Source organism: Erithacus rubecula (assembly GCF_903797595.1).
Source record: "Erithacus rubecula genome assembly, chromosome: 5".
Taxonomy (NCBI): domain Eukaryota; kingdom Metazoa; phylum Chordata; class Aves; order Passeriformes; family Muscicapidae; genus Erithacus; species Erithacus rubecula.
In genome coordinates, this window is record NC_136687.1 from 64376709 (window position 1) to 64393298 (window position 16590).

The 16590-nt window shown below is 42.2% G+C and overlaps 1 protein-coding gene across 2 annotated transcripts in view; it reads left to right on the plus strand.

Annotated features, from left to right (window-relative positions):
* The first annotated feature begins 288 nt into the window (after positions 1 to 288).
* TRPC3 (transient receptor potential cation channel subfamily C member 3) overlaps positions 289 to 16590 on the plus strand; it is a 32799-nt gene continuing 16497 nt past the window's right edge. The window contains exons 1-2 of one of the 2 annotated variants that reach the window (XM_079306331.1): positions 289 to 932; positions 9656 to 10427. In XM_079306331.1, coding sequence (XP_079162457.1) covers positions 709 to 932; positions 9656 to 10427 — 996 coding nt within the window. In that variant the 5' untranslated portion in view covers positions 289 to 708. The remainder of the gene's footprint in view (positions 933 to 9655; positions 10428 to 16590) is intronic. The other variant, XM_079306332.1, reaches the window with a different exon arrangement.

Genomic DNA, 16590 nt, shown 5'->3' on the forward strand with positions numbered 1-16590 from the left:
GGTTTGGCCGGGCTTTTGGGCCATTTTAGCGACAATTACCTTGCTGCTGGCTCACGCTGTTACCTGGGGCCAGCGAGCCCGGGCTCCCTCAGGGCTCGGCGCCGGCTTTGCGGGCGCCTCCCGAGGGCTCCCCTCACGCCCGGCTCGGCGGGAACAGGATTTCCCTCAGGCCGGCGGCACCGGCGGGCGGATGAGGGACATTTGTAGCTCTCCTGCGGTGGCAGCGCGCCTCCCCCTCGTGTCCCCCCCTCTCCTGGGCCGTGAGGGGCGGAGGTGGGACGGCAGCGTCCCCTCCTCTCCGGAGCGCCCGCTGCGGGAGGCGGGTGCGCTGTCCATGGCCCCGCTGCCTCCGTGACGATGCCGTCCTAGCGAGGGATGATGACAGGCAGAGGAGGAGGAGGAGGAGGAGGAGGAGGAGGGGGGCAGAGCCGCTGCCGCCGCCGCCGGGAGCCCTGTCTCTTGCTCGCCTCCTCGGCACTTCCCGGCTCCCGCTGCCGGGCTGCGCATCGCGTCGCCTTCCCGACGGGCGGCGGGGTGGCCGTGTTGTGGTGAGGGGTTTGTCCTCTCCAGGCGCTCTGTGCCCCGCCGGGCAGGGCTGGTGTCTCCCTCCTCCTCCTCCTGCTGCCTCCTTCCCCGCCGCACACGCTGCCGGACGAGGCCGGCCGGGAGCGGGAGCAGCGGCCGCCGCCGCCTGAGGGGACCCTGACCATGTCGAGCAAGAGCAGGAAGAGCAAGGAGCAAGGGAGAGTGACCTTCCCCCCGCAGCAGGAGGAGGAGGAGGAGGGTGCAGAGGAAGAGGAGCAGCAGCGCCGGCGCCGCGGCTGGAGAGGCGTCAATGGGGGGCCGGAGCCCCCTCCGCCGCCGCAAAGAGCTGTCAAAACCCTCCGGGAGCCCTACGGATACTACCCGCCCCCCCCTTTTGCCAGCACCATGTAAGTGTGGGGGCCGGGGAGGGTGTTCGGAAGGGGCCGACCGGCAACTTCCCCGGAGCGGGGATGCGGCTCCCGGCGAGTTTTGGGCCCGGGGGCGCGTCCGGCCCCGTCCCGGCAGCGCGGGCGGGAGCGAGCGCGGCCGCTCCGCTTCGAGCGCGCTGAGGGCAAAGGCCGGCCCCTGTCTGCCCTCGGTTCCTCTCTGCCCTCGGCCCCTGCTGCCCTCGGTTCCTCTCTGCCCTCGGTCCCTGCTGCCCTCGACCCCTGCTGCCCTCGGTTCCTCTCTGCCCTCGGCCCCTGCTGCCCTCGGTTCCTTTTTGCCCTCGGTCCCTGCTGCCCTCGGCCCCTGTCTGCCCTCGGTCCCTGCTGCCCTCGACCCCTGCTGCCCTCGGTTCCTCTCTGCCCTCGGTCCCTGCTGCCCTCGGTCCCGCTCCCCACCTTTGCTTCTTCACTCGTGTGCCGGGGCACAAATGATTCCATCCCTTCCTTTCCCCCCCCCCCCCCCCGCCGCCTCTTTTCCTCTTGGGTACCAGCGTAGCTACCGAGAAATTGGCCAATTATTGTCTCAGCTAAGGTTTAGAGAGCACATTGCTAATGCATCAGCTTTATCCTTGTATATTTTTTAAATCTATGCTGGGATGAAACCATATTCCCCACAGAAATCTGGGACACCTGTGCGGAAAAGCCTTAGTTCTGGAGATGCACCTTATCCTGTCTGGATGTGCTCTTCCAAAATTTCTGTTTATTTTCAAAGATGCAATCATAAACATCTATCTCTGTAGATACATAAAGAGATGCTGCCCATGCAACTAGACTTAGTGCAAGATAAATACATTCAATTTTACTAGTAAGGATGTTAACTTTCTTCTCCCCGACTTGCAAAATGTAGGTTGTCCATGCATTATTCACTAATTTTTATAACACATTGCAGTTTAGGTAGACTTAACCTCAGAGGATTGCTTGACTATTTTATATTTTCAGAACAACGTTTAGTTCTTTATTAAATATTTTAATTACCAGCTAGCAAACACTGAGTTTTAAGATAAGATATTCAGCATTTGTAGAAGCCGTAATTAAAATCACCCCAGAGACAACTGTAAAATACAGAAATAATTAGGGTAGTGCTTAGAATGGGATAACCACAAATAAAAGTGGAGTTTACCATCCCTGTACTGAAATCCTTCACAAATACCCTGTGCCCAGCAATTTTCACTTTGAATGAATTGGTCATTCACATGCCTTCAGCTGTCAGAAAGTTAGTTGTGCTTGAGTTACTTGTCTAGACTCCCATGTAGATGATGGAATGGGAGAGGAAATAGCAGTGGGAAAGGCAGCATAGTCATTTATCTTCTTTTTTGGAGGTGCCTGTCTTTATCTGCCATAAAAAGAGACTTGGACACATTATTTTTAGATAGTTCGTGCTGGCTCAGATGAATTATAAGCTATGAGTTCTCAACTTCTGGGTCCCAAGTGTCCTTCCAGAAAGGTTGGCATATTCCCATGTTTCAGAAATGGGTACACCACGGGGGCATCAAACTGGAGTTCAGCTTGCACAGCTATCAGTGTTTGAGCATGGAGTGAGCTCTGCCTTCTGGAATTGCTCCCTGGTAGATAATTCTTGATATCCTGGGAATCTGTGAGCCCAGTTGACTGACAAAAGGGCTGACATGGATTAATGTAGTAGAAGTGTATTGAACTATTGGGGCATGGAGGCAAAGACACAGAACTGTATTTTCTCTGTTATATTCCTGTGGTCATCCTTGGCATAGCAGTAGGATTTTTCTCCTGGAGTAACATTGTGTGTTTGGTGCTAATGCCTAAAATCATTGTGCATGTTAACAAGATGAGCATCAGCTTACTCCTGATGTACTCAGATTGACACATGTCAGGTTTTAGCAGGCACAGAGTGAGAATCCTTGGCTGGAAGGATTTGTAGTCTGAATATTCAGCACAAGGTGTGAGGGGAAAGAGGCAGGAAGATGTGAAGTAAGCAAGAAGGTTTTGAAATCTCTGAAAGCAGAAGCCTGTGCAAGGTGCCTGTCAGTGTACAGCTGGCTCCCTCCCGTGCCAAATATTGCTGGGAAAAAAAAGTAATTAACCTCAGATTTCAACTAAGGTTGCAGACTGGATGTAATACTTGTTTCAGTACTTGCCTCAGTGGGAAAAAGGTGGACAAACCCTGTAAATTAAATGTAGCAGGCATCAGATACCTGGCTTCTCTGAAAATCACAGTGTGGTTTTCTGACTGAGGAGACAGAACACAAAGAAAGGACTAAGTTTCAAAGGAGCTTTAAATTTCTTTGTTGGTACAGACCTGTTAACTTGGTTCTTTCCTGGTGAGATGTTTGCCTTGTTCTGCCCTCCTGCCCTCCTGCCATCAATATATAGTCCTTTTTTTTTTCCCACAGGAATTCAGATGGTTGGTATTTTCCTTTGAGGAGTTGGTGAAGAGTAATGGTGAGAAAAAGCTCTGCATAGTTTTATGGGGCAGGAGTTTGTTCCTTCCCCTAACTGCATGTACACCCCCTCCTGATATCTCACTGTAATTTTTTTTTCCTTTTTTTTTGGACTAAATCTTTTCAGTTTGGAGCCAGAACTTCTGTGAGATGACATGAGGGCATTTTGGATGATGGATTATGTCGTTTCAGACCAGTGGGAGAGTATAGACCTCAGTCAGATCTCGCAGCTGGCCTGATTTATGTTCTGCTGTTCAGCTGAATTAGCCTCCCTCTTCTGGAAAGCCCAGGCAGTAGCTCACAGAAGGGAAAAGGAAGCTCTCATTTAATGCATTTTGGATTTGATGCAGGGACTCCCAGTTTTTTTGGAACATGAGCAAACATGCGTGAAGGAGACACTGGTTTTAGTGGTGAAGAAACAAATTTACCACTGGCCCATTCTGACACATGGCTGTAAAAGATGGGAAAGCCTTCCTTTGGGAGAGGGAGTAAGGATGGGGGACTGCCCCTCCAGCACTGCTTGAGGCTGTGCTCAGAGCCAGGAGCAGCTTCTTCACGTGGAAGAGCTGGTTTTTTTCTGTGACAGGAACAAATAAAACACTTGAGGTCGCTTAGTTTAAGAGGTCTCAGGAGTCATTAGCTACAACACTGTGCTGTTACGTATGTGCATGTCTGAGCACTTCTGTAAGGCAATTACCAGTCTTTAATTTTGAAACTGGGACCTCAGAGGTGACTTTTGGCAGAACAAGAGGCACAATCTGCATCTCCTGCTCAGATGTCTCCGATTTTGTTGCTTTTAAATGCTGTTGGCATGATGTACTTATCAGATCTGTCTGTTACCACTGGACTGCATTTCCTTTTCAGGGCTAGAACAGAATCAGGATCACTAATGTATTGTAGTTCAGCAGAGGGGTAAACTGCTTGTAAATTGTTGATGCCATCTTTTATTGCATGTGATAGTTCATGGAGAGTAACAGCCTGTTCTTCAGCACAAATTGCTCTATGGATCTGGGAAGGCCCAGGATGAAATCTCTGTTTCTCCAGCTACTCTCTTTTAAAATTGCTTCTGCTGCTTGCAGTGTTAAAAGGTAGACTTAGAAACAAGACTATACGTCCTTTGGATTGCTGTAGATAATGAGCTGGATAAGGAAAAAGGAATTCTCAGGTCACCTCTTCATCCCACATTTCTTTTCTGCTGCAGTTCCATATTGAGCATGAACAGGGATAGGTAGAGTAACAGAGTGGAAATCTGTAATTGAAACAGCCCATGGTAGAAGCAGAGGGATTGTTGTGCTTTTTCCAGCCTTTTGCAGTTGCTGTGCTGCTCAGATGTCTTGCCTTGTACATTCCTTGTAGGAATAACTCTGACCAGGCAAGGATATGATGCAATGTAAGGTCGTAGTAAATGTGATGTGTGCAGAAAACAGGAGACAAGTGGGCATTGATTGTTCAGTGGAAAATCTTTTTTTTAATAATTTTTTTATTTCTCATATGAAGGTCATATAATATTTGAGGTGAGCATAAACATGTTGTAATGTAGAATAGCTTTCTGTGTCTTATTTACCAGGTCTGTAATGAACCAATTAATTGTTCAGAGTGCACATAACATTGCTCTGTCTGAGAGCTTGTGATACTTAATATTAGGTAAAGATCTTGAAAGGTGATGTTCTCCTTTAGGAGCCTTGGCCTCCCTCGTGTGGGAGTTCTGCTGCAAGGCAGAGCTGATGAGTGAGTGATTCTGAAGGTTGGTGTGCAGTTCCAGAAGTTCTTCCTTCTTTCCAGTGAAGTTTTTCAGTTCCTCAAAACAGCTACTTAGCTGCTGCAGGCTCAGGGCCAAGGGAAACATGTCCAGATGTGGTGGGACAGATGTGCTTCAGTTAACATCTGAGCTGAGCCTCAGTTCCATCCTTCTTTATCTCTACTGACTCATTAATACAGAATAATTGGGCATTTTTCTTGCTTGGTTCTGTTGCAGGCTTTTTGTCATGCATTCTACAGATATTTTTGTATTTGTGTATGTGTGTTCTTTCAACTATTTGGAACAGTTGGGAAGAGGAGCATTATGATTCCCATCTCTCCTTCTCTCTTTTTTAAATGTAGGTTGTCAGCACCCTACAGAGACAAGGCTGAGTATCTGAACTTTAAAGGCTTTGGAAATAGAACACAAGTAATTAATGCACATTTAGTTCTATTTTAATAATAGTTTTAAGCCAGTCTAATGATGTTGAGAGATGCAGCTTGAGATTTTTCTGTTTAGATTATTTCACATGGCAAATAATACATATAAAGTACATATTATTTAAAAATGGTCAAACACTGAAACTAAAATTCTAACTCTTTTATTCATACTTTGGGATAGCTAAAAATGTTAAATGTAAGAAAAGGAAAGCAGAAAATGGAATAGGAGACCTTGTACCTGATTCTTGCAGGCATTACTCTGACCAGAGCTATGCTGGATTCAAGGTCTTTGAATTTGCTGAGGGAAAAGTGGAAGAGAGGAAAAATATGAATGAACACAACAGCCTCATGGCCCTGTGGTGCTGCACAAGATTTTTTGCTACTCATTTTTTTGGAGCATGCCTTGACAATATTTTAGCCATTAAAATACCAAGCATTGTGCATCTTTATTTTGAGAAGGTATTGCAGTCACTTCAGATCCATCATTTCTGTCACAAGTTTTACAGTTAAGGATATCTTCCTTATTAGGAAGCCACTCTTGAAAGACAATTTTGAGAGGATATGTACCTCTCTGCAGAAGTCAGATGAATCACCTCAGTGATCACCCAGATAGTGGGGTTTGAAAGGAAGGCAGATAAAATGAAAATAAATGTCATATTTGAAAATATGCTGAAAAATTAAATGGAATGTATAAGGACAAATGTATTGTGTATTTCACATAAGATAAATGAGATTCAAAGTGCCAATTCAGAGTCTTTTTAAAGCAAGAAGTCAGCATTAGTCAATTTGTTTTGTCTTTGTTCCATGTTTAATAGCTATAATTTTTTTCTTCATAGCATTACAATAAACCCTGCATTTCTGCACCTGTGTGGTTTTGGATGTGGAGGAAGAGTGGAAGTGTAACAGCATAAAAGACAATAGGGTCTTGTTTAAAAAGAAACCATGAGAAGACAATGTATCTGGTTTTCCTTCTGATTTTGTTGGGGAGTAAGATAGCAGCACACTGACTGCTCACAATGTGCACTCTGGGTTCAAGTCTTTATTTCTGAGTACTCTTAAGTGGGAAATATGCCTGAGGTTTAAGACATTAAATTCTGTGTTTAACAGAGTTACAAATCCTGTCTGTTATGCAGCCTTTTTTTGTAGATTTAAAGAAAGTGGTACAGAAGCAAAAAAATTAAATTAAAAAAAAAAAAAAAAAAGACTGGATCATGTCATGTTTGCCACAGCAGTTTTGCTACACCTTTCAAAAACTAAATAGTAGTTATAGCATTGCTTGTACTGCAGTGCCACTCAGGCTGTTTCAGATAGTCCAGAAATGCCAGCCACAGATAAAAAGGTAAAAAGATCAAATGCTTCATCCCAGGAGAGACCTGCCCTTGCTAATGAGTTTCACAGTCTCTTTGCTTGATGTGCAACTGAGCTGCCCATTTGTGTTTATTGAATGGGTTTGGACTGTTTATTTTTTAGGATGTTTGTAGCTGCTATAAAGTGATTAAGATTTTACATTTTGATGTACATAGCTGGAAGGGCAGGCCTATCCTTACAATCTGAATGGAATTAGTTATCCCAATGAAAACTCCAGTGCTGCATCCAGTGATGGCAGCAGGTGTATTTTGTGCAGTGTCAACAGAGCAAAGCTCATCTTTGAAAGATCACACCCATAAAAACCAGCCCCCCAGCAGCACTTAGGAGGCTGTTCCTCTGTTTGTGGATTTGAACCTGCATCAGTTTGGATATTTACCTTTCAAAGCTGCTCCTGCAGGTGCTACTGTGTCCACTTTAATGCAGAGCCCTTGCTGCCCAAAGGTGTGTGTTGCATTTTTCCCTTGGTTCTGTCCTTTTTGCAGACTGGCAGGGTTTGCTTAAAAAAGGCTGTTTCATATTTTGGTTTGCCCTTGACATTCATTACATGGACTCACAGCTCTTCTAATGCACTGAGGGTTGATGTTGAATGCAGATAGAGATATTATAAAAGAAAGGCCTTAGAAAATGTGGTTTAGGTTTAGGTTAAAGCTAAGAGTTAGTTTGTAACTTTCCATGTGAAAAATCATAAGAATGAAAGCAGTTAGCACAGCAAACTGTTCTGGCAAGAGAACCGTTTGCACCTGTAATAAACAAGAAATCTGTCCCATGGGAATCAGTGAACAAAATATGTAAACTAACCAAAAATAGAGAAATTTGACAGACGTACACCCTGGCCATTTACAGACCAATAAACTGGATGTTAGTGTGTTGTTAACCAATTAGGTCTAACACAATGCCTTCTGATATTTCCTATGATATTTCCTATGAGCTTTGTGAATAAAGAATTACCTTTTTCTGCATGATGAAACTGAGTCCTGTCTGCTTATTACTGCAACATGTAGGATTAATTTCCTTTTCAGTTTTTCTGTCTGGCCTTTCACTCCTGTGTCTGAGTTTTTCAGCGAAGTGAAAAAAATTAATTTTTACAATGCTCCTGTAAGATGGGAGCCAACTGTTCTTTTTCTAAAGATGAAGAACAGAGGCATGTAGGACCTAAGAAACAGATTTGGAACTTAAAAGATTTCTTTATCCCTATGTAGTGTGTGTGTGTATATATATATATAGTGTGTTATATGTATTCAAAGCACACCCTCCATTAAGTCATATTGTTTATCAGCAGCCCATGGTGTCTGCATGCCCATCAAATCATCTCAAGTGATCTCTATCCCTTGAGCTACTGGATCAACTGATAGCAGCTGGAGGCTGCCTTTCTCACTGCTGAGCTGGAAAAGGCAAGGGAGATTGCTGACTGGTTTCATATTTATGTGCAGATGGTGGTGAAGGAAGGTTGGGGTATCCTGAGTGCATTTTCAGGCCTTTGTCCTCTGCTCTGGCAGGCACAAATGCTTCTGTTCTTCTCCCAGCTGTGACCACTTCAGCCTGATCCTGTCCATTCTGTTGTTTCAGACCTTGTCAGGCAGTTGTCTCCTGCTGCTTTCTCCAGCTAGTCAGTGTCTGCTCCTCAGCCTCTCATTCCTTTTCTTTGCAATTTCTATCCAGTCTCACTGCTCTGAACCTTCCTGCCCCTCTTGTTTCCTTGCCTTGGTAGATGCAGTTCAGCACCAAATGTGCCTGTTCTCTCAGCCAGTACCTTCACTGGTTCATAATTCCAGTTTCTGTGTTTGCCAAATTAGCTTGCTGACCCATTCTTTTCACCTGTTACCCTTCTCTTTCCTCCATTTTTCTCTTGGTTTTTGTGAAGAGTTCATGGGTTCCTTGGTTCTCATTTTCCTTTAAGACATCTCACTTTCCTACACCCAGGTTTCCTCTTTCTAGTGCAGCAGTTATCCCAATTTTCATTCATTAACTCTTCGACTTTCCCATTTTTTTATTATGGTACAAGAATGTATACACAGATCCTCTCAGCTCCTAAAATGGGTGATGCAGAAACAGGCCAAACACAATCCACAGCACTGCAGGAGTCCACTGAGTGAGAGCTGATCCCAATCTGTACAGGAGGACTCCTGGTGTCTGGAACCTGTGAGCAGTTTAGTTGCAGAAAGTCTACTGAATGTGTATGCACTATTGCTTCCCAAAAATTTGTAATTTGGCCAAAGTGAGGAGAAGCTTCCAGGTTTAACATTTCTAGTAGTAACATGAGAAGCTGTGATCAGGCTTCATCATGTGTTACTTGGCAAGATACCCTGAAGAAAATGTGTTTTCACCTCACTTTTATGTGATCTACAACATGGTAAGCATTAAGTATTGCCTTACTTATACCATCAGCTTGAAATGGTTGTGATGGATAATATTAATTACTACTGAAAGCAGTATAGTAGGTGTGCTTTCATTCTATACATGGGAAGGATTTCTGAAGAGGAGTGATGTCTTAAAAGAAATGAAAAATGTTGACAAATCTTGACCATGCTAAAAGAACAGCAATGGCCCAAGGCACTGAGTGTCTTTAGATTGCAGACAAGCAAGAGCTGTCCCAATAGAGGACACTGCTTGTCAGCAAATGGGCAAAAGAGAAGGGACTAAATAAGTTGTTTTAGCAACAGGATTGGAAGTTACAAATTGCCACCACGGTGAAAACGTGTTACTTTTTCCTCCTTTTCTCCCTAGGTACATCGAAGAGAGCCCATCCCTGAGGCGTATGACCATGATGAGGGAGAAGGGAAGGCGACAGGCCATCAGGGGCCCAGCCTTCATGTTCAACAACAGAGGCACGAGCCTGACGGCCGAGGAGGAGCGCTTCCTGGACGCCGCCGAGTACGGCAACATCCCCGTGGTGCGCAAAATGCTGGAGGAGTCAAAGACGCTGAATGTCAACTGCGTCGACTACATGGGCCAAAACGCCTTGCAGCTCGCTGTGGGGAACGAGCATTTGGAAGTGACAGAACTCCTGTTAAAAAAAGAGAACTTGGCACGGATTGGAGATGCCCTGCTGCTCGCAATCAGCAAGGGTTACATTAGGATAGTGGAAGCAATTTTGAATCATCCTGGGTTTTCAGTAAATAAGCGACTGACTCTGAGCCCCTGTGAGCAGGAGCTCCAGGATGATGATTTTTATTCCTACGATGAAGACGGTACCCGCTTTTCTCCAGACATCACTCCCATAATTTTAGCTGCCCACTGCCAAAAATACGAGGTCGTGCACATGCTGTTGATGAAAGGAGCGAGGATAGAAAGACCTCATGATTATTTCTGCAAATGTAATGACTGTACAGAGAAGCAAAAACATGATTCTTTCAGTCACTCTAGGTCAAGAATAAATGCGTACAAAGGACTGGCCAGTCCGGCTTATCTGTCTCTGTCCAGTGAAGATCCAGTGCTCACTGCTCTAGAACTCAGCAATGAACTTGCCAAGTTGGCCAACATTGAAAAAGAATTCAAGGTAAAGGTGTTTTTGTGTTTCTCTGTCTTTGTTATTGTTTTGAAGTTGCTGCTACTTCATGTTGTCCTTAGATGCTGAAACGATTCCCTGTGCTTTTTATTTTTCAATTATAAACACTCTCATCTTATTGTCTCTTTTGTTCTTGATACATAAGCTTTTAAAAGGATTTTTTAATGAAATGAAATTGCTTTTGCACCTGCTGTGTTTGGAGAAAATTGGTAAAATTGGAAACTGGAAAAAGTGCGTGTTCCGATAACCTTGCAGCAGATGGAAAACAATTCTGGTTGCTGCAGCACACAAGGACTGTTCTCAGTTACAAATGCTGAGTAATATAAGGGCAAAATGCAGAAACATTTTGCTTTCCTTGAGGGTACTGCAGCACTGACCTTATTCCCTCTTAGTAATTTGTACTGATTTTATCTGATCTCTCCAAATTGTTAAAAATACCCAAAGTGGATTTTTTTGGATGCACCTTTTAGGAATGTCATGTGTTCCAAACTAGCTGTTAGCTTACAGATGTTGTTCCTCTTACCTGGTTTTCAGCTATATCTGGTTTTGTATGTCAGTGCCCTGACTTCTTTATATATTTCAGCTTCTTCCTCAGGCAATTAATGGCTTAGTTAACTGTTGCCCAGTGCTTTTTTAAATGATTTTTCAGTTCAGTTGGATGCCTTGAAAAAGGACTGTAACAGCCACCTGTCCTCTTGTCCCCCATTCTCCCCCTGCAGCCAAACCCCATAAGAGATCAAACCCCAGTAGACTGCTTGTAATGAGAAAAGCTTGGCTTGGGGAATGGCAGATTGCTCTCAGTGAGTAAATATATCCACAGCATTGTCTCTGGGTTTAACAGCAAATTTATTTTTATTTTAATTTATTTAATTTATTTATTGGTGTTCTACAAGGGCAGTGTTGTGTACCACTTGCTTGTTTAATATCTTCAAAAATGATCTGAGAGAGACAAAAGGTGCATTAACCTCTCCAAACAGCAGCAAGCAGTGCTTACCCTGTGGAGTACACACAAGGAATATGCAACAACCTGGAGAAAGACAGGCAGAAATTGATAAAGTGAAATTTAACAGAAGAGGAAGAAAACTCCTGAGGAAGAATAAGTCCATATTCAGCTGAGTGAGTTAAAATAGAATTTAAAAATAATTTTTCAGTAGTGAGAAGGATTAATGTATTATAACACACACTGATGAAGTGTAAAATTTATCTTAAACCTTTTTTCCCATTTCTATGCTGAAGGAACTCATTCATACTGTGCTGTGTATTGTGTAGCCTGGCAAATTAATTGAATACTTCCTCAATGTATTTATTCGGGAAAAAAATGTCAGATTTTTCTTTTTCCTCAGATGAAAAGGTACTTTGGCACCAAAAGCTAAATTAGGGCAAGCTGCATTGTGTTTTTGTTAAGCAAGGATGTAGATGATTAGAAGTGCATAGAAAAATTACAGTGGAAATAGAAATTCATGGGAGACTCCCATCTTACAAATGCTAATACCATGCATACAAATTTCATCAGGAAGAAAAGTAGCTTGAAACTTTGGAGGAGAAAAGGTGAAGTTTTTTGATTGAGCTTCTCATTTCAAACAGAACCTTAAAAAATTATTTCAGTTTTTAAAATGGTAATTCTCTGCTAGTTTGGGATGCCTAAAACCCCAACAAATTCACTGTTTTTACAGATTTCAGCATTTTTGGATAGCACTTACATGACTACTAACCTTGCCAGGTGTATCAGATGATTCAGTTTGGCACCTACAGTAAAAATTGTTCCTGACTCCTTGCTGGCATGGAAATTCCAGCTTCTCATCAACATCAAAACATTCCAGTGAAATAATTACCCTCCTCATTGACATCACATCTCTTTTCTTCCTTCTGTTTCCATCAAGCCTGATAGAGCTGAATGTTTTCCTGGGGTCCCTCCCATCTGTAACTGCCTTTTCAGTGCTTTCTTCCCTATAGATGTGTCATCTGAATCTGTTTGGCTGATAACTTTGTGTGCTTTGTCACATCCCAGAGGAGAAGGCTTCTAATCCAGCATTTGCATTCCTGCAGACTTCTGCTAAACCTTTCTCTAGGATCATCACTGGAAATGCTCAAGTATTCCACTCAAATTCAGTCTGTAGCACAGCACTGAGCAGAATTGTTTCAGGGTGCAAAAAAAGTGGGCAAAACTCTTCATCTCTCTCACAACAAAATAATGGACAGCTCAGTTTAAATCATGATTTATTCTCAGTATCTATGGAATATTGAGGCCCACAACATTTCCTCTGCATGCTCCACTTCCAGGATGCAGAGCACTCCTACAGAAAATACTGTTGTGGGTGGTTTTCTCACAGAGAAAGAACATAGGTTGAACCTGTTTTAAAACACCTGAGGGCCAGGTTTCCTGGTAAATGCTTGTTCAATTGAACCTAACACCATTGCATATGCAAAATCCAGTCTGCCTCTCTTGCTTATCATTTGCACTAAGAAATTCTAATGCACAAGCCAGGGTTTGCACAAGTGAATTAGAAATGTGGGAAGGTGACTTAGGCCATTCATTCATGGCAGTCAGTTCCTCAAGAAAACCTGATTAATTACACTGATTTTTAGGATTTTGTTTTATTTTCCTTTTGGATGTAAGAAGAAAGGATTCAAAGAAACCATGGAGCCCTGATTTTTCTTGGGAGATGCAAGACAAAAAAAAGTATTGAAAATAAATAAAAATAGATGAGAAAACTGGTGTCCTAAAGACTATTTCATTCTACTCCTTTCATCTCCAAGCTTCCTTAATTCCATTTGTAAAATCCTTGTTTCAACTTCCTGTTTGTCCTTTTGCTCTTCTTCATCTATTATATTTATTTCTTCTTGACACTTTTACTTCTTTTTGATCTTTGCATGCACTTGTCTTCTTCCCATGTATTCTTCTATTCAATTCTCTCATGGCCAGGGGAGGGATTACAGTATTTGTCTGATTTAACTTTGTATTCCTAGTCCCCCTAATCTCCTAATTCCAGGGATTGCCTGCAGGATTTGAGATGACATCAGGAATTTCAGTTTGCTCTCAGTCAAGAATGCTACCAAATCATGAAAACTGGAACTGTGTCTTGTCTTAATGTAAATAAGTGACCATTAACATAGCTGGAGGATTATGTTTTCCTGCCCACAGAATACTTTGCAATACAAATATTCCAAATTTTTATGTTTTCCTGTTCTCCTATTTTTAGCAGACCATGGCCACCACGGCTTGACTTGGGGAATGACAGGGTTGGGTTACTAAAGTTAATTGACATTAACCCTCCTGCCTGGGAACTTTAAAGCTGTTACTGGAAGGGAGGATTTGTGGCAGCCAGAACAGCTGATGGAACTTTACCTTGGAGTCGCCATAGGAAGAGAGGGCAAGGTGGCTAAAAAGCCTCATGGTTATCTCTTTATACCAGCTTTCAACTAAATACTGTCCTGTGTAAGCAAGCTCTGTTCTCCCAGCTAAAATTGCTCTGGCAAGGATCCAAAAGGTTGTAGTCCTGCTTTCTATAGGATAAATCCCTGTTCCCAGTTTTGCTAAAAGCTGCTACTGAACCAACGGAAGATGTGGACGTGCATCTAAAAGCAGAATCTGTCAGATTTCCAAGTAAATTTACATAGTGTTATCTCAGCTGAACTAACAAAGAGTGTTCAAGCTTGATCTACGTTTAGGCCCAGCTTTTGAAAGGACAGGGCCCAGATCCATAACCATTAGTGCAGTTATGTGCTTGATTTGCATATACAGTTACATGTGCAAACTCACCATATATGTGATTTCAAAGTGGCTGTTTACCAGATAATAACATAAATTTATGATTCAGTAAAATGACCATGAATTAGTTGTGCATTACTTGTGAACCTTGGTGCTTGCAGGAGTGTGGCTCCTGTAACAGAACACAGATCCCTTCATTTTGTTTGACTGCATGTGGTAGCTCAGTATAAATTTCCTTTGCAGTGGTTACAAATCCAGTGTGAAATCAGCTGAAGGTTTTCTGTTCGTGTGCTTCATTCTGTGCACAGACCGATTGATCTGTTCTTTGTCAGGACTCCAGATGAATTCACAGGGCAGTGCTTGATGTTAAGAGTGAGAACACAGATTTGGGCAGGCTGAGATCCAGCTTTTGATGTGTATCAGAATCCTCTGAAACTGCTTGTGAGACACAGCTTTGCAATTCCAGTCACCATCAGTTGTCCTGCATGTGCTGGAGTCACCTGGGAAATTCAGGGTGTAGGCTGATATATTTTAGTGTTACAAAGGTGCTTGTGCAACTGTTAGTGTTTATCTGGTGCCTTCATTTGTATGTTCTCAGGAGTGAGCAGAGGTGATTTGGATAACTGGGACCATAGATTGAAATTTGATATTCACACAACACCCTAGAGGTAGAAAGTTGTTTGAGAATCAGGTACTGTTTGTCTATTTAATTCTGTAAAGCAATCAGATAGAGTGGGACAAATTTGATTTGCTAATACATAGGTAAATAAAGACCTGGAGAGGGAAATCTGACAAGTTTTCCTGCTATAAGATTCAAAGCCAGAGTGAGATATTAAGAATGCACATACTGGTTTTCATTTCTCATAACAGCATTTGTGGGTAATGTAGGCTGTATTTAATCCTTAAATTTGACAGAATAAAACATCATCCATTGTATCATGAATCTTATCTGGCAATAAGCATAACTGTTATAAGCAACTGGTGCATCTTCTAATGAAGAAACATGTCATTCATGTTTCTACTGTTACTCTACTGCTACAAGAAGAAATCTGGGTAACTCTCAGGGTAAGCAAACATGCATAGCATGGAAATAACTCTTGTTACTTCCTAACTATTAGAAATCCACTATTTCTTCTTCTGTTTCTTCACAATTAGCAAAAGAATGAGGAAACACTTGTAATTGAAACCTCTCCCTGCAACTGGACAGGCCATGTTTATTGATACAAGGAAAAATTTGGGTTGTTATATCATAATTATGTCATAAAGCACTTAATACAAAACCATCTAAACAAAATTTTATTAAACCTTAATAAGATATCACTTTAGACTATATGTTAGATACAAATAATAGTAAAACAAATACTGGGTTTTTTTTTCCTTGGGCAAGTTAAAAGTGTCTTCAAATTCAGGTGAGAAAGAATGTAGTTTCTCTTTTAGTTATGATGTATTATTACTGAAGTCACTGCAGGAAGTGTATTGTCCCATGCACTTTGAAAGCAGATTTGCAGCTGCTTTAAAGTGTTAGAAAAAGATTGATTATCAGTCTTATTGCTGTTGAATTAATGTTAAGCTGTGTCTGATGATTTTCATGGTTTTTGCTTTAGTAAATACTTTAGTAAATATTTCCTTTAGCTGTAGTGAAATGTGTAAGCAGCTCTTGCTTGAAATTAAATGCTTAAGGAAAAGCGTTCGACTTCTCACTGATATTTCAGAATTCTTTTGCAGAAACAATATAGGACTTGAATAAACTGAAGGCATGGTATTGTTTTTAGCTTTATTATTTTCAGTCACTCCTTTTTCTTCAGTGAATAAAATCCCCATCTTTTTACATCGTGTCACCTCCTGGTGCTTTGCTTAATATTCTCCATAACCTGAATTCTAGCAGTATATACTTAGAGGTTTGGCCTCTGTGATGAAGCTTTTTCTTGATTAGGCTGTCATGAAAAATTGTTCCTCTTTGTTGGTTTGTTTTTTGGGTTTTTTTTTTTGTTTTTTGGTTGTTTTTTTTTTTTTTTGACTGCTGCTATTTTCTAGCCACCATCCTGGAGTCTTCTTTTGCAAGGTTTTTATCTCTGTAGTGTCTGAGATCTAACCACATTTCATGTAGAAGCTCTATCTGCATGCAGTCTTCCATGCTAGTAAATATATTTCACTCCCTTGATTAATATGAGACTTTGCCTTTTTCAAAGTCCTAAATCTTGTTCATACATAAGCTTGTTTATCCCTTCACTGAGTTTAATCACACATCCCAGTATTATTTTTATAATTGGCTCTTCTGTCCTGTTCTCCTTGGTTACCAAAAACAAATCTAAAATAACCTTACATCCTGTTGTTTCACTGACAACTGAATTAATTTGTCCTCTATGACCAAAGGAAATAACAGGATCCTGTTGAAGGTCTGTGATTAGGACTGGTTGTTTCCAAGTCTGTATCAGGGATGTCAGT